The 24035-nt window shown below is 38.8% G+C and overlaps 5 protein-coding genes across 5 annotated transcripts; all 5 read left to right on the forward strand.

Annotated features, from left to right (window-relative positions):
- The first annotated feature begins 633 nt into the window (after positions 1-633).
- Positions 634-3105, forward strand: LOC133648131 (protocadherin beta-11-like). Its single transcript, XM_062043912.1, has one exon. The coding sequence runs from the start codon at positions 634-636 to the stop codon at positions 3103-3105; it is 2472 nt and encodes an 823-aa protein (XP_061899896.1).
- Positions 3106-6038: 2933 nt separating this feature from the next.
- LOC133648132 (protocadherin beta-16-like) lies at positions 6039-8498 on the forward strand. Its single transcript, XM_062043913.1, has one exon. It carries the CDS (start codon positions 6039-6041, stop codon positions 8496-8498), a length of 2460 nt encoding a protein of 819 aa, XP_061899897.1.
- A 1322-nt stretch (positions 8499-9820) lies between these two features.
- LOC133648133 (protocadherin gamma-A12-like) lies at positions 9821-15200 on the forward strand. Its single transcript, XM_062043914.1, has 2 exons — positions 9821-12423; positions 15169-15200. The coding sequence occupies exons 1-2, from the start codon at positions 9972-9974 to the stop codon at positions 15198-15200; spliced, it is 2484 nt and encodes an 827-aa protein (XP_061899898.1). The 5' UTR covers positions 9821-9971.
- A 121-nt stretch (positions 15201-15321) lies between these two features.
- LOC133648134 (protocadherin beta-16-like) lies at positions 15322-17781 on the forward strand. The gene has a single exon (XM_062043915.1). It carries the CDS (start codon positions 15322-15324, stop codon positions 17779-17781), a length of 2460 nt encoding a protein of 819 aa, XP_061899899.1.
- A 1304-nt stretch (positions 17782-19085) lies between these two features.
- On the forward strand, positions 19086-22906 carry LOC133648136 (protocadherin beta-8-like). Its single transcript, XM_062043916.1, has 3 exons — positions 19086-19485; positions 20779-21552; positions 22868-22906. Exons 1-3 carry the CDS (start codon positions 19105-19107, stop codon positions 22904-22906), a joined length of 1194 nt encoding a protein of 397 aa, XP_061899900.1. The 5' UTR covers positions 19086-19104.
- Positions 22907-24035: the final 1129 nt, after the last annotated feature.

A 24035-nucleotide genomic window follows, 5' to 3' on the forward strand; every position in this document is an offset into this window, starting at 1 on the left:
GACCTATCCATGATGTCTCTTTAATTAGAATGTAATATATAATAACCTTAAACAGTAAGGAAACTTTGTTTGTACTTATTATATTGCTTGGTACGAAGTTAACAATGAAGTTTCTCGGTCTCTGTCCATGGTGCTGAAATGCAGCTGAGGAAAGAAAAAAAAAAAGTCATCTTGTACTAAGCTTCTTATACTAGTTGTATTACATTAATAAGCATTGTTACTCTTACTATGCATCTATCACTCAGTTGTATTGATTGCATATATATATTTCTATAAATAAAACATCCTAAAGACAAAACAGAAAGTGTTGTATTTGTATGGCCTACGGTTATTTTTAATTACTATTACAACATTTAGGAGCACATAGTGTGTGCAGGAACATTTGTTGTCTTGATGATTTTGGTGGAGCTGGAACAATTTCACATTTCAGCCTCTAAGGGACGCTATTGCATGGGAAATGAATGTGATAGTTACGTGATGCAGTGCAGCGTCTTTCTCTGTCACTGGCATTTATGGAAGAGAGCTCGTATGAACAACAACTGAGCTAAATAACATCGTCACTGATCAATGCTTCTGGCTGAAAATAGCCTAAATATTTATTGTTTAGAGTCATTTTATTATTTTTTTTTTCACATGGAGTCCAACGATGACATTTGCAGTGGAGAAAGAAGATGCCGTTGTTTTTGGCGAGGGGCGGCCTCTTTCTTTGTCTTTTTGTGTTTTTTCCTAAACGGAACGGAGGCACAAATCCGCTATTCGATCCCAGAGGAGATGAAAAAAGGCTCACTTGTCGGTAATGTGGCCCAAGATCTCGGTTTGGATCTAAAAAGACTCCGTTCTGGGCGTGCCCGCATCGTGACGGGGGAGAACGTCCAGTACACGGAGCTGAGGACGGACAAAGGGCTTCTGGTCGTCCATGAGAGGATAGATCGAGAGCAGCTTTGTGGAGACGTGACGCCGTGCAGCTTCACCTTTGAGATTTTACTGGAAAACCCCATGGAATTACACCCTGTGACCATCGAAGTGTTGGACGTCAATGACAACGCCCCCGCCTTTAAAAATAATCATTTGCAATTTGAAATAAGCGAGTCAGCTGCTCTTGGCTCCCGTTTTGTTCTGGAAAGTGCACATGATGCTGATGTGGGTGCAAACGGTCTGCAGAGCTACATTTTAACTCCGAGTGATCATTTTGTTTTAAAGGAACACGTCAGTCCTGGAGGCAGTAAATATGCAGAAATGGTGCTGCAGAAAGGATTAGACAGAGAAGAACAACCCCGACTTTCTTTAAAATTAGTGGCTGTGGATGGTGGAAATCCACAGAGATCAGGTACAGTAAATATAAATATTAACATAATAGATGCAAATGATAATGTTCCTGTTTTTGACCAAACGACTTATAAAGTTAAAGTGGTTGAAAATGCAGTAAAAGGCACTCACGTTCTAACTGTGAATGCAACTGACGCAGATAGTGGATCAAATGCAAAAGTTACATACTCTTTTTCAAAATCAAATGCAGAAATAGAAGATACATTTCATATAAATGAGGAAACAGGATGTATAACTGTAGCAAAACCAATAGATTATGAAAAAGAAAAAAAAATAGAGTTCATGGTTGAAGCTAAAGATCAAGGAGGACTGACAGAGTCGGCTAAAGTGGAAATAGAAGTAATAGATTTAAATGATAATGTTCCAGTCATAAATGTGATGTCCTTCACTAGTCCTGTGTCAGAAGACTCCCCAGCTGGTACCACTATTGGTATCATTAATGTTAAAGACCTAGATTCTGGAGAAAATGGCCACGTCAGGTGTGCCATTGAGGGCCGCGTTCCATTTAGAATTAAATCCAATGTGAGAAATTATTTTGCATTACTTACTGATGCTGACTTAGATCGTGAAAGTGTGCCAGAATTTAACATCACTGTTGTTGCATCAGATTCTGGCTCACCTCCTCTGTCGAGTAAAATGACTTTTAATTTGAAGGTTTCAGACGTGAATGACAATGCTCCTGTGTTCCCGGTCAGCTTATATACTGCAAGTGTTGCAGAAAATAACCATCCAGGTGTTTCTGTGCTAAAAGTTAGTGCTAAAGACCCTGATGAAAACCAGAACGCTCGTGTTTCTTACATGTTGGAGGAGTGTGAAATCGGAGGAACTCCAGTTACTGAATTTGTGTCCGTTAATGCAGAAAGTGGAGTCATTAGTGCAGTTCGCTCATACGACTATGAACAAATTAAAGAACTGGTGTTTACTGTCAGAGCTCAGGATGGAGGTTCTCCTCCTCTCAGCAGCAACGTGAGCGTTCGCATGATAATCCAGGACCAGAACGACAACGCCCCCCAGGTCCTGTACCCGGTCCAGACGGGCGGCTCGGTGCTGGCTGAAATGGTGCCTCGTTCAGCAGATGTGGGCTACCTGGTGACTAAAGTGGTGGCTGTTGATGTGGACTCTGGACAGAACGCCTGGCTCTCCTATAAAGTGCACAAAGCCACAGACAGGGCGCTGTTTGAAGTGGGCCTACACAATGGAGAAATAAGAACTGTCCGCCAAGTCACTGATAAAGATGCTGTCAAACAAAGACTGAGTGTTCTAGTGGAGGACAACGGGCAGCCCTCTCGTTCAGCTACAGTCATTGTTAACGTGGCGGTGGCGGACAGCTTCCCTGAAGTGCTGTCAGAGTTCACTGACTTTAGCATGCACGACAAGGAGTACAATGACAAGCTGACTTTTTACTTAGTCTTGGCTTTGGCTGTAGTCTCCTTCCTCTTCATCACCTGCTTGCTGCTCATCATATCAGTCAAAGTGTACAGGTGGAGACAGTCTCGCGTCCTGTACCACTCCAACCTCCCTGTCATTCCATATTATCCACCACGTTACTCAGACACTTTGGGGACAGGGACTCTCCAACACGTGTACAATTACGAGGTGTGCAGGACCACCGACTCCAGGAAAGGTGACATGAAGAATATGCAAGCCATGAGTCAAAGTTTAGTGAGTGTGGATGGAGCTGATGCTGATACACCACATGTGACCAAGCAGATGTCAGGAAACTTTTCACAGATGTCAACTTTGGTGAGTCAAACATTTCACCTTTTACTCTATTTTTAAAACTTACACAGCTCGCAAGAGGTTATAATAAAATCAATTTGCAGCTTGAAGATTTGGTTTCTACAGAGTTATTTAGGAACATTATAGTAGACTTGCCATGTTACTCTTATACGGTCTTACTAGACTCCTGTTGTTTGACACTTTTTTTATCATTGTTGAAAAATTCATATCACACACTTTGACTGGAATTTTTTTAGCTTCAGGGTTTTAAACTGCATTACATTTTTAATCAAAGCTCCTTTTTTGTGTACATATATTTCACTGTCTAGTATATTGAAATCATGAAATTTCATCGTTTAGCCACGTGGTCTGGTTTTGCATCATTTTAGGCAATACAGACTGTCTTTCTTTTAGCTATTCATACCTTTTCACCTTTCTCCACACTTTCTCTCTGTCTTTGTTTAATAACGTTATTAGCTTTAATGTATGCTCATGACTCCTAGTTGACATTTACCTGAACTCTGACCATATATTATATAATATACAATATATGTATGACCAAATATTGTACAAGCTGTTGAGTTTGTAAGTTTGTCAACTTTCAATTGAACAGTGTATATATATTTTTTGTATTTTTCTCTTCTGCTTTGTAAAATATATTAGTTTGGGGTTTTTGACATTGTTTAGTTGGAAATCAAATAAAAATTGTCAGTACTAACTATCACCTGTGCACTGAGTTTAACTTCAACCCGTTGAAATCTGGTAACACTCCCCTAATGTGGGCCATTAACAAATCGTGTGCACAGATGCTTTGTACATAATATAGATGTTTTGTAAATCAAATGTTTCATGATTTTGCTAAGACTATCGAGTATATTGCTATATATTTTATTTGATCATAAAGTCTTACCCTGGCTGTAACATGCGTTAGTCGTTTGTTGGTGCAGTTGTTCTGTTTGTGCAGTGGTTCAAGCGGTACAGGAGGTTACATGTGCATTCCTAATATAATTATAGGTAGTTTTGTTTTTTAATTCTGCTGGTTGTTCTATATGTCTTTGCTGGAATGGAGTTGGAGCTGTTTAATTCCACACACTAACTTTCACACCACAGAAAGCATCTCACGTCCCACATTGTGTTCAGTATAAACAGCTCCTCTGTTCTTCACAATGTCAATATTCAAATATGCCAACTTCTTTTCCTATCAAAAGTGAGAATACAATTATTTGTGATAAACAATTGATTCCTTACCTCTTGAAACACCGACTGTTTTAAGAATCTGATGAAAGTTATGGACCTCCTTTCCCCCAAAAATATTCACAAGAACAACAGAATGTATAACGTTACATTCAGTGTGTTTAACAAATAATTAACATGTTTCTTTTCCCTCAAAAGTGACATAGACATCTACTAATAAACTTTAAGGTGAATTAATTATAATAGCACCTTTTTATTTTATGAAAAACATTCCCACTGAGGATTATCAATTAATTAATTAATGTGTATGCAGTCCCCAAAATCACCATTGAGTCCATGCATGTCAGTTTGTCATATCCTGGTCTTAAACGTCTTGAGTATTTGTTAAACTGCTAATTGTTTTAAACACACACACACACACACAACTGCTCGGTTGGTACAGCGGCAGTGCCAGCCACTTGAGGGTTCCAGGTTCGATCCCCGCTTCCGCCATCCTTGTCACTGATGTTGCGTCCTTGGGCAAGATAGTTTACCCACTTGCTCCCAGTGCCACCCACACTGGTTTAAATGTAACTTTGATAGTTGGTTTCACTAAGTGATAGCGCTTTGAGTCACTAGAGAAAAGTGCTATATAAATATAATTATCTTTACTTCAATTCACATTACACACACACACACACGCACGCGCCCACACATGCAAAATGCCCTGTAATTAACCATACTGTATGAAGTTGAAAACAACTCACGTTGCCAAGATTAACACTTCCTGGCTGTCTTATTATGTATTTGTTGTACAGCCTAATTATTGTATTTATTTATTAGTGTCACTTGTTTCTGTTTAATGTTAAATAATTAAATTGTATTGTGTTATTTTTTCACAATTCTCTCCCAACGTTTAGAGTTTTAAATGAGTTATTGTTGCACTAATAATCACCACTGTCCATGGTGCTGAATTGCTAGTGACTGGAAGTAACTCAACTCAAACACGTCTAGAACTAAATCTACAACTATGCACGTGTGAAGAGATAACTTACTCAAACACCAAAATAAAAATACTGATCATGAATATACAATATACGGAATTTAGGACTTATTAATACACCAAATTGTATTATGTTTACCAATTTTGATTATAATCTTACTGGGACATTGATTTAACTAATAGACAAAATGCAACATGATAAAATCACTGAATAAAAAATACACGTATTATATATGTCCATCTTGCATGTCAGAAAATGAAACTAATATAATAAAAAAATATATATTAACATTATTATGCTTTATTTTTAAAGTTAATTCTTTTAATTTTTTACAAACGTATGCCTTTCTTGAAATTTCCTTACCGATTGAATTTCCTTTTTTTCATGTTATTTGTAATTTCAAAATAAAAGTTCTAATATGACCACATGACAACATATGGGTCTAAAGTGAATTGATGTAATACATATTTCGTTATGTTAGGCATTTTAATTGTCTATGTTTGCCAGCTAATGAAGTCCTAATCAATTTAACGTCTGTATTAAATGTTTTTGACGGTTAATAAATATGAAGGTGTATTACTGTGAAAATGCTCTGAGGGCCGCTGTTGATACGTCATTGAATAAGAGAGACAATATTCAGTGCTGTGGTCCTATTGGTCTCCTTTTAGAGCTTCACTGCTGAGAAAGACGACGGTCTGCTCGCCATTAGAAGAGGAATAATTATTGTGGATCCTCCTGTTTGTTTTGGATTTATTGTTTGACTGAGTGCCTTCTTTTATTTGGAATGATTTTTGACGCCGTTTTTTGTATTTGAAGATGGATTGTACGTGGATAAACGCAGTCAGAGGCCGATGGCGCTCACTGTTTGTCATTCTTTGTCTCTGCGAGCTGAGCTCAGTGAGTGGACAGGCTCGCTATTCCATACCGGAGGAGCAGGCAGAAGGCTCTTTTGTTGGAAACATTGCCAGAGATTTGGGCTTGGATGTGGCCAGACTAGTAGCAGGTAAAGCTCGTATTATTGCAAAAGGAGGCCGGCAGTATGTTGATTTAAAGCGAGACAAAGGCACACTTGTTATTAAAGAGCGCATCGACCGAGAAGAGCTTTGTGGAAAGACGACGCCCTGCAGCTTTACTTTTGACATCATTTTAGAAAATCCAATCCAGCTTTATCGTGTAACAGTGGAAGTTATAGATATTAATGATAATAGTCCCTCTTTCCCTCAGCATGAAATTAATTTAAAAATTACAGAAAATGCTGCAGTGGGCACCCGATTCTCTCTTGCTAATGCAGACGACACTGATGTTGGTATTAATGATATTCAGAAATACGCACTAAAACCTTCAGATAATTTTAAATTAGAAATACAAAGCCAGCCGGACGGAATGAAGGTTATAGAAATGGTTTTAGAGAAGCCTTTAGACAGAGAGGAAGAGGAGACTCACACTCTCATGTTGATTGCTTCAGATGGAGGTGAGCCACATAGATCAGGGACGGTGAGAATTCAAATCACTGTGCTGGATGCCAACGATAACACACCTGTGTGTAGCCAGCCTGTTTATAAGGTAGATGTTCCAGAAAATTCACCTGAAGGAACGTTGATTACTACTGTTAGTGCAAATGACGCTGATGCAGGCCTCAATGGTGACGTCACGTATTCGACTCCGCATGTGACGGTGGAGGCAAAACAACTTTTTCATGTAAATGTCAGAACGGGAGGTATCAAAGTAACAGGCAAAATCGATTTTGAAAAATCTAAGAGCTATCAATTAAATGTCCAAGCTAGTGATCATGAAGGCTATGCAGACACATGTAAAGTTATAGTTAACATAATTGATGAGAATGACAATGTCCCTACAATAGAACTTATGTCATTTTCTCAGTCCATACCTGAGGATTCTCCCCCAGGTACAACTGTAGCTGTTTTTAACGTGAATGATGAAGACTCTGATAGCAACGGTGTTGTCAAGTGCTCCATTAATTCTGACGTCCCTTTCAAAATTGAGTCTTCGTTAACAGAATACTTCACCATTGTTACAGAAAACTTCTTAGACAGAGAAAGTGTTTCTGAATATAATGTTACCATAACAGTGTCTGACCAAGGCTCTCCTCCTCTGTCTAGTAGTAAAACCATCAACGTTAAAATATCTGACGTGAATGACAGCCCGCCCAAATTCCATCAGTCAGAATACAGTAAGAATGTACCAGAGAACAACTCTCCTGGTTTTTCTGTGTTTACTGTCAGTGCTAGTGATGCAGACTGGGGCCAGAACGCTCGAGTGTCTTACTTCCTGGAGGAGAAAGAAGTTAATGGAGTAGCTGTGTCTTCTTTTGTCTCAGTCAACGCAGAGAACGGTGTCATCCACGCAGTCCGATCTTTTGATTACGAACAAATTAAATCATTTGACTTTAACGTTACGGCCCGTGATGCCGGCTCCCCTCCTCTAAGTTCTGTAGCCACAGTTCACATCCTGATCCAGGACCAGAATGACAACGCCCCCCAGGTCCTGTACCCGGTCCAGACGGGCGGCTCGGTGCTGGCTGAAATGGTGCCTCGTTCAGCAGATGTGGGCTACCTGGTGACTAAAGTGGTGGCTGTTGATGTGGACTCTGGACAGAACGCCTGGCTCTCCTATAAAGTGCACAAAGCCACAGACAGGGCGCTGTTTGAAGTGGGCCTACACAATGGAGAAATAAGAACTGTCCGCCAAGTCACTGATAAAGATGCTGTCAAACAAAGACTGAGTGTTCTAGTGGAGGACAACGGGCAGCCCTCTCGTTCAGCTACAGTCATTGTTAACGTGGCGGTGGCGGACAGCTTCCCTGAAGTGCTGTCAGAGTTCACTGACTTTAGCATGCACGACAAGGAGTACAATGACAAGCTGACTTTTTACTTAGTCTTGGCTTTGGCTGTAGTCTCCTTCCTCTTCATCACCTGCTTGCTGCTCATCATATCAGTCAAAGTGTACAGGTGGAGACAGTCTCGCGTCCTCTACCACTCCAACCTCCCTGTCATTCCATATTATCCACCACGTTACTCAGACACTTTGGGGACAGGGACTCTCCAACACGTGTACAATTACGAGGTGTGCAGGACCACCGACTCCAGGAAAAGTGACATGAAGAATATGCAAGCCATGAGTCAAAGTTTAGTGAGTGTGGATGGAGCTGATGCTGATACACCACATGTGACCAAGCAGATGTCAGGAAACTTTTCACAGATGTCAACTTTGGTGAGTCAAATATTTCACCATTCATTCTATATTTGTGTGGTTTAAAACTTACACTGCTGTCAAGAGGTTACAGTATTGTCACTTTACAACTTGAAGCTTCTGCTTCCTTTAACAACATTAAGGCTTTTTTTCTGACTTGTCAGGTCATTTTATATGACCTTATCAGAATACTCTTGTTGTGTTTTCTTGATCATTGTTTGGAGAACCATAACATTATGGCTGGACTTTTGTTTTAATCTACTTGGCATTTATAATCCAAGTTTGTGTGTGTTAATGTGATTTGATACTCATCCGTCCTAATCTGTCTTCCAATGGAGAAGAATAACGTTTAGTTACATTTCTCTTTAATTGCTTTGAAATAAATTACAATACTGACCCCGACTTTCTGCATAAAAACTGCTATTGAAACATCCCAGAATGTATATATTTTTCAAGGTAGATTACTGCACTTTATTAAAGCTAAATGGTTTGTATCACTTGTATTTTGATTTGTATTGTAATAAATATATAATTTAAATATCAACAGATCTAATATAAAATTATATTAATTTAATGTAATACTTTATTTTATGCTGCATGGAAATTTTTATAAATGATCTAATTTACACCCTCAAGTCAAAAATAATAATTTAGTACATTATTACACTACATCATTGTCACAATAACTCTTATATATATAATTTGTTTTTATTCATGTTGAGCTTTTACAGTATAGCTGTTTTCAAAGATTAATTACCTGTAGAGTGTACGCAAGTTATGTCAGCATTATTGGTGTTTTAATACAATGTTTTATTTTATATTGTGATTTAAGTTAAACAAAAAAACAACAATAATGACTAACGATGATAACGATTTGAATATGTCCATAATGATTTAACAACTGTCAACAAATAGGAAAATAAAACAACTTTGCATGCAGGAATCATCTCATACATTACTCCTATTCTGAAAATATATTGTTGGATATATTTTTATTTTATTTTATTTTACTGTCTATGGCACTTATAGTTTCAAATCCACTTTCAATGAATTTTTGTGCATTTTTAATTCCACTTCAACCTTGATGGGAGGCAATTATCCTTCCATTTCAACATGGATTTTGATGTGTTCCTTTATTTTGAGTTTACAATTGTTGTCTCATGATTTAAGTGACTCTTTCGTTTTCAGTTAGACTCCTAAATGTTGTGCATTAATTATTATATGAATATAGACATTGCACAACATTGACGGACTATTGGCTTGTATTAGTACTTTTATTCTGCTCGTCCTTCCATGTTTTGGACTCCAAGGGACGCTATTGGCCTACAAATAATTGTATCTGCGTCGTCGTCATGCTGTCCTCCCTCCAAATGACGAGGCATTGGAGGAGCATTTCTCTCTTTTGTTGGCGTTGAGGGCAACCGATAGAGGACTCTTCTATGCTTTGCATTTTGCACGTTAACATCGAAGTGGTTTATGTAAACAGGAAAAGGATTATTTACCAGAGGAAATCATCGCACTTCTTTTATTTTTTTCACCATGCGCGCTCATGGATGTTTCTCTTTTTCATGCGCAAAATGGAGGTTGTTGAACGGAGGCGGATGGCAAATAGGATCGCTCATGTTCTTTCTTCATTTGGTCACCACGGTAGGTGGTCAGATTCGTTATTCTATCCCAGAGGAGATGAAGAAAGGCTCAGTGATCGGTAATGTGGCGCAAGATCTTGGCTTGGATGTGAAAAGGCTGCGTTCAGGGCGGGCCCGCATTTTGACAGAAGACAACATCCAGTACACCGAGCTGAAGACAGACAAAGGGCTTCTCGTCGTTAACGACAGAATAGACCGGGAGCAGCTTTGTGGAGATGTGACGCCATGTAGCTTCAGCTTTGAGGTCATTTTAGAAAACCCGATTGAATTGCACAGAATCATTGTTGAGGTTTTGGATATAAACGATCATGCTCCCATCTTTGCAAATAATGATAAAGCTCTCATATTTGAAATAAGTGAATCTACTTTAGTTGGAGTGCAGTTTCCTCTGAAAAGTGCAGAGGATGAAGATGTAGGACAAAACGCATTGCAGAATTACATTTTGTCACCAAACAATAATTTTATTCTGAATCAGCATGCAAATCCAGATGGCAGCAAATATGTTGAAATGGTGCTCCAGAAGCCTTTAGACAGAGAGCAACGTCCCCGTTTGTCTTTAAAATTAATTGCAGTGGATGGAGGAACACCACAGAGGTCTGGTACTGTAAATATAGAAATAAATGTGTTAGATGCAAATGACAACCGGCCTGTGTTTAACCAATCAGAATATAAAGCAGCTGTAATGGAAAATGCAGTGAAAGGAACTAGTATAATTACTGTAAATGCTACAGATGCTGACAGTGGTTCAAATGGGCACATTACTTATAGTTTGTCCAAAAAGAAAGAAAGTGCAGCAGATATATTTAATATTGATGAAAAAACAGGCACAATTTATGTGTCCGGTCAAATAGATTATGAAAAGGACAGAAAATATGAAGTGAGGGTGGAAGCAAAGGATCAAGGTGGGCTTACTGGAACAAGTAAAGTTATATTTGATGTAATTGATGTAAATGACAATGCTCCAATTATTAATGTAAAATCATTCTCCAGCCCTCTTTCTGAGGATTCGCCTCCTGGTACAACAATAGCAGTTCTTAACATAAAGGATACAGATTCTGACAGAAATGGACAAATAACATGTTCAATAGATGGAAAACTACCTTTTAAATTGGAGAACTCTCTAACAAATTATTACAATTTGATTTCAGATCAGTACTTTGATAGAGAGTCTGTCCCAGAATATAACATAACAATAACAGCCACTGATCTTGGAACGCCCCCTCTTTCTACCTCAACAAAGTTACATCTTAGAATCTCAGACATTAATGACAATGCACCATTATTTGATAAAAACATTTATTCTGCTTATGTCTCAGAGAATAATTCTCCCGGCATTTCCATATTTGCTGTCACTGCTAGAGATGCTGATTGGAATCAAAACGCGAGAATATCTTATCTTTTAGAGGACACACAGATAAGTGGCAGTCACGTTTCTACTTATGTTTCTTTAAATTCTGAAACTGGTACTCTCAGTGCAGTTCGATCGTTTGATTATGAGCAAATTAAACAACTGGACTTGGTGGTCAGAGCTCAGGATGGAGGTTCTCCTCCTCTCAGCAGCAACGTGAGCGTTCGCGTCCTAATCCAGGACCAGAACGACAACGCCCCCCAGGTCCTGTACCCGGTCCAGACGGGCGGCTCGGTGCTGGCTGAAATGGTGCCTCGTTCAGCAGATGTGGGCTACCTGGTGACTAAAGTGGTGGCTGTTGATGTGGACTCTGGACAGAACGCCTGGCTCTCCTATAAAGTGCACAAAGCCACAGACAGGGCGCTGTTTGAAGTGGGCCTACACAATGGAGAAATAAGAACTGTCCGCCAAGTCACTGATAAAGATGCTGTCAAACAAAGACTGAGTGTTCTAGTGGAGGACAACGGGCAGCCCTCTCGTTCAGCTACAGTCATTGTTAACGTGGCGGTGGCGGACAGCTTCCCTGAAGTGCTGTCAGAGTTCACTGACTTTAGCATGCACGACAAGGAGTACAATGACAAGCTGACTTTTTACTTAGTCTTGGCTTTGGCTGTAGTCTCCTTCCTCTTCATCACCTGCTTGCTGCTCATCATATCAGTCAAAGTGTACAGGTGGAGACAGTCTCGCGTCCTGTACCACTCCAACCTCCCTGTCATTCCATATTATCCACCACGTTACTCAGACACTTTGGGGACAGGGACTCTCCAACACGTGTACAATTACGAGGTGTGCAGGACCACCGACTCCAGGAAAGGTGACATGAAGAATATGCAAGCCATGAGTCAAAGTTTAGTGAGTGTGGATGGAGCTGATGCTGATACACCACATGTGACCAAGCAGATGTCAGGAAACTTTTCACAGACGTCAACTTTGGTGAGTGAAATATTTCACCATTTTTTCTCTCTTTTGGGGTTTTTTTAAACTTACACTACCATCTTGAGGTTACAATATGATCACTTGCTCACCTTGATCAACTTGAAGCTTCTGCTTCTTTTACTTGCCAGGTCACTCTAACTTGGACTTTATTATAATCCACCTGTTGTGTTTTCTTGATTATTCTTTAAATAATCTTTGCATTATGTCTGGATTTGTTTTAGCATCAGTCTTTTAGTCCACCTGCTCAGTGGCCTTGTGGTTAGAGTGTCCGCCCTTAGATCGGTAGGTCGTGAGTTCAAACCCCGACCGAGTCATACCAAAGTCTATAACAATTGGACACAAAACCTCCCTACTTGGCACTCAGCATTAACGGTTGGAATTGGGGGTTAAATCACCAAATGATTCCCGGGCGCGGCCACCGCTGCTGCTCACTGCTCCCCTGTGGGGATGGGTCAAATGCAGAGGATCATTTCACCGCACCTAGTGTGTGTGACAATCATTGGCACTTTACTTGGCATAAATAATCAAAGTGTTTTTGTGTAAATGTGAGTGGATCCTCACTTGTCATAAACTGTCTTAATCAGCTTTATAATAAAGAATATTAAAGGTTAGTTCCACTCTTCCAGTATTAAATGTGTGCCTATATTTCACTGTCAATCCCAAAGTCATACAATTTCATCTTTTCGAGACATAGTCTGGTTTTATTTTAGGCAATGAAGACTGCTTTGTTTTTAATGTTTCATAACTATTCACATGTTTCTCCACTATTTCTCTATTTTTTTGTGTTTGATAACTATCAGCTTTCATGCATACTCGCTACTGCTTTGGAAAACTTAACTCTGATCATACTGTAGATAGGGTACAATATATATCCCTTCATTTTAGATGTTGTTGACCTTTTGAGTTTGTCAACTTTCAAGAAGTAAACAGTGTATCATTTTTATCTTTCTCCTATGCTTTGTAAAATCAACTTTTTTGTTGGACATTGTTCTTAAAAATGAAAACAGTAACGTTTGATTGCAACACCTGTGTACTGATGTGCACTTTGACCTGTTTCTGTGTCTCGCCCTCCTAATGTAGGCCTTAAGGCAATGTGTGCGTGGCAAACAATATGGATGCTGGAATATCAAATGATGTTTCATGCATTGTTTTGAAGTAGATATTATTGATATACTGATATATTTATTAGATCCCAAAGTCTTACTGTGACTGTAACTTGTGTTACTCATTTTTTTTGTGCAGATGTTCAGTGGTGCAGGAGGTTATGTACAGTATGTGCATTCTTAATATACGTGTTAGTAGTTTTGCTGTTTCATTTTGGTGGTGTATTTACATTTCTTTACTGGAATTGAGTCATACGAAGTTCATTCCACAAAACAACTAAATTATTTCAGCACCATAGAAAACATCTCACTCGGCATCATTGTGCTCAGTGAATAGCTCCTCTTTGTTTTTCACAACGGCAATAGTAAAATACAATATAATAATATGATATAATATAACTTTGTTTGTCATATTAAAAGCCTGAATACAAGTTATGGTATCAAATGGGTCCTTACCCTATTTTAAAACAGAGACATTTTTAAGAATCTGATTACATTTATGGACAACATTAAAGAAAATATTTTCACATAAACAACACACTCCAAACTTTAAATAAGATGTGGTAAGTGTTATTCATCATTATTCATGTTTAATTTCCCATACATTTAACATACACAATAACTATTAGTACATTTTAAGGTAAACAAGTAAAAAATATATATATATATATAATAAAAAAAAACACACCATCTAATTGAATGAATGTCCATGATTAATCATCAAATTAGTATTTTTTTTTTTAATATAGTCCTCACTAACCAGCATGAAGTCCATGCACCTGGTTTAACAACAACTGGTCTTAAACACTTTGTGAGTAATTATTCTGATAAGTGTTTTAAATTTAAACCAATCACACACACATACACACACACACACACACACACACACACACACACGCACACACACACACCGACACACTAATGTCAACTACTGTCCATGGTGCTGAATGTTATGCTGTGCTGTGCTGTGCTGTGCTGAAAGTAAACAGAAGTAACTCAACTCATATCTTGTCATAGGGAATCTACAGCTGGCATTTATGTACAAATAAATAACTTCATCAAACACCAAAATAAAATTCAGTCCCAAATTATGTACATAATTTGGGACTGAATAATTCCACCACGTTAAATTACCCAAATGTTTTATCTAATCTTCCTGAGACTTAATTTTAAGTAACAATTAAATTACAACAGCTCAAATCACTAATCATAAATTGTTTCCATGTCAGAATATTACATTGATATTATTTTCTAAATAAATATGATTTCTGCATTATTGCTAAAGTAAAAGTTTAATTTTCCTTAAAGTTTTGCCTTTTTTTGAGTTTTCCTATCCAAGCCGGATCTTTCTTGTACATGCAATTTATAATTTTCAAAATAAAACGTTCAATTATATCATGTGACAAAGAATAAGTCGAATGGTAATTAATTTAATTAGTATGTTGTTCAATCAAATATTTTGTTGTTTATTTATACCATGCAGCATAAACAACAACAATAGTTTAAAAGCCTGTAATAAATATGTTGACGGTTAATAAATATGAAGGCGTATTACTGTGAAAATCCTCTGAGGGCCGCTGTTGATACGTCATTGAATACGGGGGAAGATATTCAGTGCTGTGGTCCTATTGGTCTCCTTTTAGAGCTCCGAGACGACGGGCTGCTCGCCATTTGAAGACAAATCGTTCTTGTGGATCCTCCTGTTTAAAACGGATTGCTTGAGGAGTGTCTGCTTTTCATTCTGAAGGATTATCAACGCCGTTCGTTTTTGTTTTTTTGTTTTCTTTCATTTGAGGATGGATTTTACGTGGATAAACGCAGTCAGAGGCCGATGGCGCGCACTGTTTGTCATTCTTTGTCTCTGCGAGCTGAGCTCAGTGAGTGGACAGGCTCGCTATTCCATACCGGAGGAGCAGGCAGAAGGCTCTTTTGTTGGAAACATTGCCAGAGATTTGGGCTTGGATGTGGCCAGACTAGTAGCAGGTAAAGCTCGTATTATTGCAAAAGGAGGCCGGCAGTATGTTGATTTAAAGCGAGACAAAGGCACACTTGTTATTAAAGAGCGCATCGACCGAGAAGAGCTTTGTGGAAAGACGACGCCCTGCAGCTTCACTTTTGACATCATTTTAGAAAATCCCATCCAGCTTTATCGTGTAACAGTGGAAGTTATAGATATTAATGATAATAGTCCTTCTTTCCCGCAACATGAAATTAATTTGAAAATTATTGAAAATGCTTTAGTGGGCACCCGATTCTCTCTTGACAATGCAGTTGACACTGATGTTGGTATTAATGATATTCAGAAATACATTCTTAAACCTTCAGATAATTATAAATTAGAATTACAAAGCCAACCAGACGGAATGAAGGTTATAGAAATGGTTTTAGAGAAGCCTTTAGACCGAGAGGAAGAGGAGACTCACACTCTCATGTTGATTGCTTCAGATGGAGGTGAGCCACATAGATCAGGGACGGTGAGAATTCAAATCACTGTGCTGGATGCCAACGATAACGCACCTGTGTGCAGCCAGCCTGTTTATAAGGTAGATGTTCCAGAAAATTCACCAGAAGGAACCTTAATTGCTACTGTTAGTGCAAATGATGCAGATTCAGGCCTCTATGGTGACGTCACGTATTCCACTCGTGCCACCAGAGAGGCGGAGCAGATGTTTGATGTAAATGTTAAAACAGGAGAAATTAAACTTACTGGCAAAATAGATTTTGAGAAATCTAAGAATTTTCAATTAAATGTCCAGGCTACTGACCATGGAGGCTATTCAGACACATGTAAAGTTATTGTTATCATAATTGATGAGAATGACAATGTCCCTGAAATAGAACTTATGTCATTTTCTCAGTCCATACCTGAGGATTCTCCCCCAGGTACAACTGTAGCTGTTTTTAACGTGAATGATGAAGACTCTGAGAGCAACGGTGTTGTCAAGTGCGCCATTAATTCTGATGTCCCTTTCAAAATTGAGTCTTCATTAACAGGTTATTACACCATAGTGACAGAAAACTTCTTAGACAGGGAAAGTGTTTCTGAATATAATGTTACCATAACAGTGTCTGACCAAGGCTCTCCTCCTCTGTCTAGTAGCAAAACCATCAACGTTAAAATATCTGACGTGAATGACAGCCCGCCCAAATTCCATCAGTCAGAATACAGTAAGAATGTACCAGAGAACAACTCTCCTGGTTTTTCTGTGTTTACTGTCAGTGCTAGTGATGCAGACTGGGGCCAGAACGCTCGAGTGTCTTACTTCCTGGAGGAGAAAGAAGTTAATGGAGTAGCTGTGTCTTCTTTTGTCTCAGTCAACTCAGAGAACGGTGTCATCCACGCAGTCCGATCTTTTGATTACGAACAAATTAAATCATTTGACTTTAACGTTACGGCCCGTGACGCCGGATCCCCTCCTCTCAGTTCTGTAGCCACAGTTCACATCCTGATCCAGGACCAGAACGACAACGCCCCCCAGGTCCTGTACCCGGTCCAGACGGGCGGCTCGGTGCTGGCTGAAATGGTGCCTCGTTCAGCAGATGTGGGCTACCTGGTGACTAAAGTGGTGGCTGTTGATGTGGACTCTGGACAGAACGCCTGGCTCTCCTATAAAGTGCACAAAGCCACAGACAGGGCGCTGTTTGAAGTGGGCCTACACAATGGAGAAATAAGAACTGTCCGCCAAGTCACTGATAAAGATGCTGTCAAACAAAGACTGAGTGTTCTAGTGGAGGACAACGGGCAGCCCTCTCGTTCAGCTACAGTCATTGTTAACGTGGCGGTGGCGGACAGCTTCCCTGAAGTGCTGTCAGAGTTCACTGACTTTAGCATGCACGACAAGGAGTACAATGACAAGCTGACTTTTTACTTAGTCTTGGCTTTGGCTGTAGTCTCCTTCCTCTTCATCACCTGCTTGCTGCTCATCATATCAGTCAAAGTGTACAGGTGGAGACAGTCTCGCGTCCTGTACCACTCCAACCTCCCTGTCATTCCATATTATCCACCACGTTACTCAGACACTTTGGGGACAGGGACTCTCCAACACGTGTACAATTACGAGGTGTGCAGGACCACCGACTCCAGGAAAAGTGACATGAAGAATATGCAAGCCATGAGTCAAAGTTTAGTGAGTGTGGATGGAGCTGATGCTGATACACCACATGTGACCAAGCAGATGTCAGGAAACTTTTCACAGATGTCAACTTTGGTGAGTCAAATATTTCACCATTTCTTAAAGGTTTTTTGTTTTGTCTGAGTAGCCTTACAGTTGCATTGTGCCAGTATGTACGGGTATATTCTGGAAAAGGTAAATATTTGTTTCTGTTTAAGGAAGTGAAAATGACATGTTTTAGAATTCGGCCTGTGTCTTGCAAAAGTAATATAATAACCATTTTGGATATTTTTTTGATTTATTGCTTTTGATGAACTTATGATATCGATTACAACATAATGTATTAAAGCAAAGAAAACCTGAAACCTGCCAGGGGATTAATACACTTTTTTAAGATGGGCTACTGCACCATTTCAAAACTAAATTGTTGTATTGACATTTATTTTAATGTGGATTATAATACATTTCTATTTTTTCATCAAAATATCTAATATCAAATTATTTTTATTAAAACTCAATATTTCCGTTTCTGGAAAACACTTCATCTTATTTAATTTACATCCTGAAGTCAAAAATAATAATCCAGTACAACATTACAGTACATCGATGTCACAATAACTCTTCCAAATATTTCATTATGTTGTATTAGTGTTGAGCCTTTACAGTAAAGTTATTTCCAATAATAAATTATGTGTACAGTGTTGACACAATTTATGGCAGCATTGTTGCTGTTTTAAAATAAATGTGTATATTTTAGTGTGACTTAAGTTAAACAACAATACAATAATAAAAACTTTTGATGATAGTAATTAATAAACTAATAATAATATAACAAATGTCAACAAATTGAAAAAGAAAACAACTTTGCAAGCCTCATCACTTATAATACAAATTTTTCTAAAAATGTATTGTTGGATATATTGTTTCTTCTTACTGTCTACGGCACTTATAGTTTTATATGTCATTTTCAATCAATTATTGTGCATTTTAAAGTCCACTTCAACATAGATTGGATTAATTTCTCCTTGCATTTTAACATTTTAATGTGTTCCTTTATTTTTAGTTTACCATTGTTGTCTGGTGATTTAGGTGATTATTTCGTTTTCAATTAGACTACTAAATATTGTGCAATATATTTTTATTTATTCATATATTCATTGCACAAAGTGAACGGAATATATTGGCTTTTATTATTATTATTGCTATCCTGCTCGTCCTTCTACACTTTGGACTCCAAGGGACGCTATTGGCCTACAAATCATTTTTCTGTGCGTCGTCGTCATGCTGTCCTCCCTCCAAATGACGAGGCATTGGAGGAGCATTTCTGTCTTTTGTTGGCGGTGAGGGCAACCGATAGAAGAACCTTCTGTGCTTTGCATTTGCACAATAAAATCGAAGTGGTTTATGGAAGCAGGAAAAGGTTTATTTACCAGAGGAAATCATCGCACTTCTTTTATTTTTGTCACCATGCGCACTCATGGATGTTTCTCTTTTTCATGCGCAAAATGGAGGTTGTTGAACGGAGGCCGATGGCAAATAGGATCGCTCATGTTCCTTCTTCATTTGGTCACCACGGTAGGTGGTCAGATTCGTTATTCTATCCCAGAGGAGATGAAGAAAGGCTCAGTGATCGGTAATGTGGCGCAAGATCTTGGCTTGGATGTGAAAAGGCTGCGTTCAGGGCGGGCCCGCATTTTGACAGAAGACAACATCCAGTACACCGAGCTGAAGACAGACAAAGGGCTTCTCGTCGTTAACGACAGAATAGACCGGGAGCAGCTTTGTGGAGATGTGACGCCATGTAGCTTCAGCTTTGAGGTCATTTTAGAAAATCCTTTGGAATTGCACAGAATTATTGTTGAGGTTTTGGATATAAACGATCATGCTCCCATCTTTGCAAATAAAGATGAGGCTCTCATATTTGAAATAAGTGAATCAGCTGCAGTAGGAGTGCGCTTTCCTCTGCAAAGTGCAGAGGATGAAGATGTAGGACAAAATGCATTGCAGAATTACATTTTGTCACCAAATGATCATTTTATCCTGAATCAGCATGCAAATCCAGATGGCAGCAAATATGTTGAAATGGTGCTCCAGAAGCCTTTAGACAGAGAGCAACGTCCCCGTTTGTCTTTAAAATTAATTGCAGTGGATGGAGGAACACCACAGAGATCTGGTACAGTAAATATAGAAATAAATGTTTTAGATGCAAATGACAATGAACCCATATTTAATCAATCAACATATAAAGCAGCTGTTATAGAAAATGCAGTGAAAGGAACTAGTATAATTACTGTAAATGCTACAGATGCTGACAGTGGTTCATATGGACTCATCACATATAGTTTGTCCAAAAAGAAAGAAAGTGCAGCAGATATATTTAATATTGATGAAAAAACAGGCACTATTTATGTATCCGGTCAAATAGATTATGAAAAGGACAGAAAATATGAAGTGAGGGTGGAAGCAAAGGATCAAGGTGGGCTTACTGGAACAAGTAAAATTATATTTGATGTAATTGATGTAAATGACAATGCTCCAATTATTAATACAATGTCATTTTCAAGTCCTATGTCCGAAGATTCACCTCCTGGTACAACAATAGCAATTTTAAACATAAAAGATGCTGATTCTGAGAGAAATGGACAAATAACATGTTCAATAGATGGAAAAATGCCTTTTAAATTAGAGACGTCGTTAACAAATTATTACAACTTAATATCAGATCAATACTTTGATAGAGAGTCTGTGTCAGAATATAACATAACAATAACAGCCACTGATCTTGGAACGCCCCCTCTTTCTACCTCAACAAAGTTACATCTTAGAATCTCAGACATTAATGACAATGCACCATTATTTGATAAAAACATTTATTCTGCTTATGTCTCAGAGAATAATTCTCCCGGCATTTCCATATTTGCTGTCACTGCTAGAGATGCTGATTGGAATCAAAACGCGAGAATATCTTATCTTTTAGAGGACACACAAATAAGTGGCAGTCACGTTTCTACTTATGTTTCTTTAAATTCTGAAACTGGAGTTATTAGTTCTGTTCGATCATTTGATTATGAGCAAATTAAACAACTGGACTTGGTGGTCAGAGCTCAGGATGGAGGTTCTCCTCCTCTCAGCAGCAACGTGAGCGTTCGCATCCTGATCCAGGACCAGAACGACAACGCCCCCCAGGTCCTGTACCCGGTCCAGACGGGCGGCTCGGTGCTGGCTGAAATGGTGCCTCGTTCAGCAGATGTGGGCTACCTGGTGACTAAAGTGGTGGCTGTTGATGTGGACTCTGGACAGAACGCCTGGCTCTCCTATAAAGTGCACAAAGCCACAGACAGGGCGCTGTTTGAAGTGGGCCTACACAATGGAGAAATAAGAACTGTCCGCCAAGTCACTGATAAAGATGCTGTCAAACAAAGACTGAGTGTTCTAGTGGAGGACAACGGGCAGCCCTCTCGTTCAGCTACAGTCATTGTTAACGTGGCGGTGGCGGACAGCTTCCCTGAAGTGCTGTCAGAGTTCACTGACTTTAGCATGCACGACAAGGAGTACAATGACAAGCTGACTTTTTACTTAGTCTTGGCTTTGGCTGTAGTCTCCTTCCTCTTCATCACCTGCTTGCTGCTCATCATATCAGTCAAAGTGTACAGGTGGAGACAGTCTCGCGTCCTCTACCACTCCAACCTCCCTGTCATTCCATATTATCCACCACGTTACTCAGACACTTTGGGGACAGGGACTCTCCAACACGTGTACAATTACGAGGTGTGCAGGACCACCGACTCCAGGAAAGGTGACATGAAGAATATGCAAGCCATGAGTCAAAGTTTAGTGAGTGTGGATGGAGCTGATGCTGATACACCACATGTGACCAAGCAGATGTCAGGAAACTTTTCACAGATGTCAACTTTGGTGAGTCAAATATTTCACATTTATTTATGTGTTTTTATATGACAAATTTCATTGATTTAAAGAGAGTCTGTGCATTACTACTCTCCATGCTATTTAAATATTGTTTTTAGCAGACATAACTCTCGATTCATAAAAGTACCTTAGGAAAATTGTTAGTATATATAATACCGTTAATAAATGTGTATTTTGCCCACTGGCAAATTAAAGCTCATCCATTTTTATAGTAGGTTTATCATTATTTGAAAACAGGGACGGTATATTGGTGAGTAAATATTTGTGAAATACTCAACCAAACATGTTTAAGTCTTACACTAGTCACAGTTTACAGGGATTATTTCCATCCTTTTTTCATAGCTGTATTATACATGGTGCTTTAAGTCATTCCAAAATATTTACTAAACATGTATGGGTTTATGAAGAAATACTGTTGAAAAATAATAACATTATCTATTACTTTTTGTTTTGTAATTGTGCTCATAGTTTAACATACCCTGGTGGAACTTGTGATCTTTTGGCTATATTTGAGAATATGAATGGAAATATAAACATGTCAATGCTGATGGGTAAACATGTTCCTTTAGTATTTTCTAGTAACGTGCGGCATTTATCATGCCATCAGTTTTGACTTATCCCCTGGGCCTTTGTAGCTTATACATTCCCAAAACATTAGAAAACCACCTGCATGTTTCACCATAAGAATGGTGTACCTTTCATCATGATCTGTGTTGATTCTTCATTTAGGGTTGTGGCCACAGCAGTCAGTGTTGGTCTTGTCTCATCCTTTCAAAATAAGTTTGTTCCAGACGTTTTAAGGCTTGTCTCTATGCCGTATGCTGAGTATTGTACGCAGGCTGCATAGCTGTAAGTTCCTAAAACTGCCTTTATGTTTGCTGAAGTTATGTGTGGGTTTTTCATTGCATCCCAAACAGTTTTGTGGCAGTTGTCTTTCAAGTGTTGCTGGCCTTTTTTCCTGAATTTTCCATTTTACACTTCTAAGTTAGAATTTAAACGATACTGATTGGCTTTCTCAATTCTCTGGATATCTGTTTGTGTAATTTCCTTGCTATTGTATGTAATGTAGTTCAACTACAGTACCGTCTCCCACAGGTCAGTTAATGGTGTGCTTTCTTTCCGCATGAACTGGAATAACTGGTGCTGCATTGGTTGAAACATGCAGTGGTCCATAAGGAGCCCAGAAACTGCACTGTCCTTTTACACACACACATTACTTACAAACAAACAAATCACAGGTGAATATGGTTACCTTTAATATCCATGTAAACCTGTTTGTGTCAATGTGTGGGTGTGTTATCAGGCCAAAACCTCCAGAGAATATGCTCTAGGAGTCATTTAGGTAATGTATTTTGTAAATATGATCTAAAAAGAGCAAACACAACCGCTTGATGTCTTCACTCTGCAATTAAATATGAGTGAAAGAAAAGTATTTGTAATATTGTTAATATTCTGTGGGAAATGGACAACACATAACACATTTTGCAATATGAGCACAACTGTAGGTTTATTTTAAGAGATACTTGTATATCAACAATTCTGCACACATAATTGTGTTCTTAATCATTAGGCCTTCCAAAATTGCCTTCAGTGTATTGTATTGATATAATGCAGGACACATATTGTATGTTTGAAGAAGGTTCTTGTCCATTGTTTTATCATTTCAAGTCCCTCATTTGTAGGGACATTTACTTGTATTCTGCTACCCAACAAAATAAGATATTGTGTGGATCCTCAGATTGATGTCAGTCTCAAATAAATGCATCAATATTGAATGTGACTCTCCTCTTTTGGTCATGTTGACTTCTCCAATGTTGTTATTGCTTTTGTATTTATATGTCATTCATTTTGTATTGTGGAGGAAAATATTCATCAGTTTCTTAAGCCAGTGTTTAACAGTGGATATTTAGTTGCCAATGTTTTTGTTCAGGGCCACTTACAGTAGGACAAAGTGAGCATGTCAGTGCTTTATCAATGTGCGTCTGCTGTTGACCTATCCATGATGTCTCTTTAATTAGAATGTAATATATAATAACATTAAACAGTAAGGAAACTTTGTTTGTACTTATTATATTGCTTGGTACGAAGTTAACAATGAAGTTTCTCGGTCTCTGTCCATGGTGCTGAAATGCAGCTGAGGGGGGAAAAAAAGTCATCTTGTACTAAGCTTCTTATCAATCAATCAATCAATCAATCAATGTTTATTTATATAGCCCTAAATCACAAGTGTCTCAAAGGGCTGTACAAGCCACAACGACATCCTCGGTGTCGAGTGGGTCTGACATAATATTGTGAAAGTCCAACACATCAGCGAAAGTCCAGTCCATGGTGGGGCCAGCGGGAACCATCCCGAGCGGAGACGGGTCAGCAGCGTAGAGATGTCCCCATCTGATGGACAGGCTAGCGGTCCACCCCGGAGCAGAGTAGAAAAGAAAAGAAAAGAAACTGTGTGGGTGTGTTATCAGGCCATT

Source organism: Entelurus aequoreus, linkage group LG04 (assembly GCF_033978785.1).
Source record: "Entelurus aequoreus isolate RoL-2023_Sb linkage group LG04, RoL_Eaeq_v1.1, whole genome shotgun sequence".
NCBI classification, from domain to species: Eukaryota; Metazoa; Chordata; class Actinopteri; order Syngnathiformes; family Syngnathidae; genus Entelurus; species Entelurus aequoreus.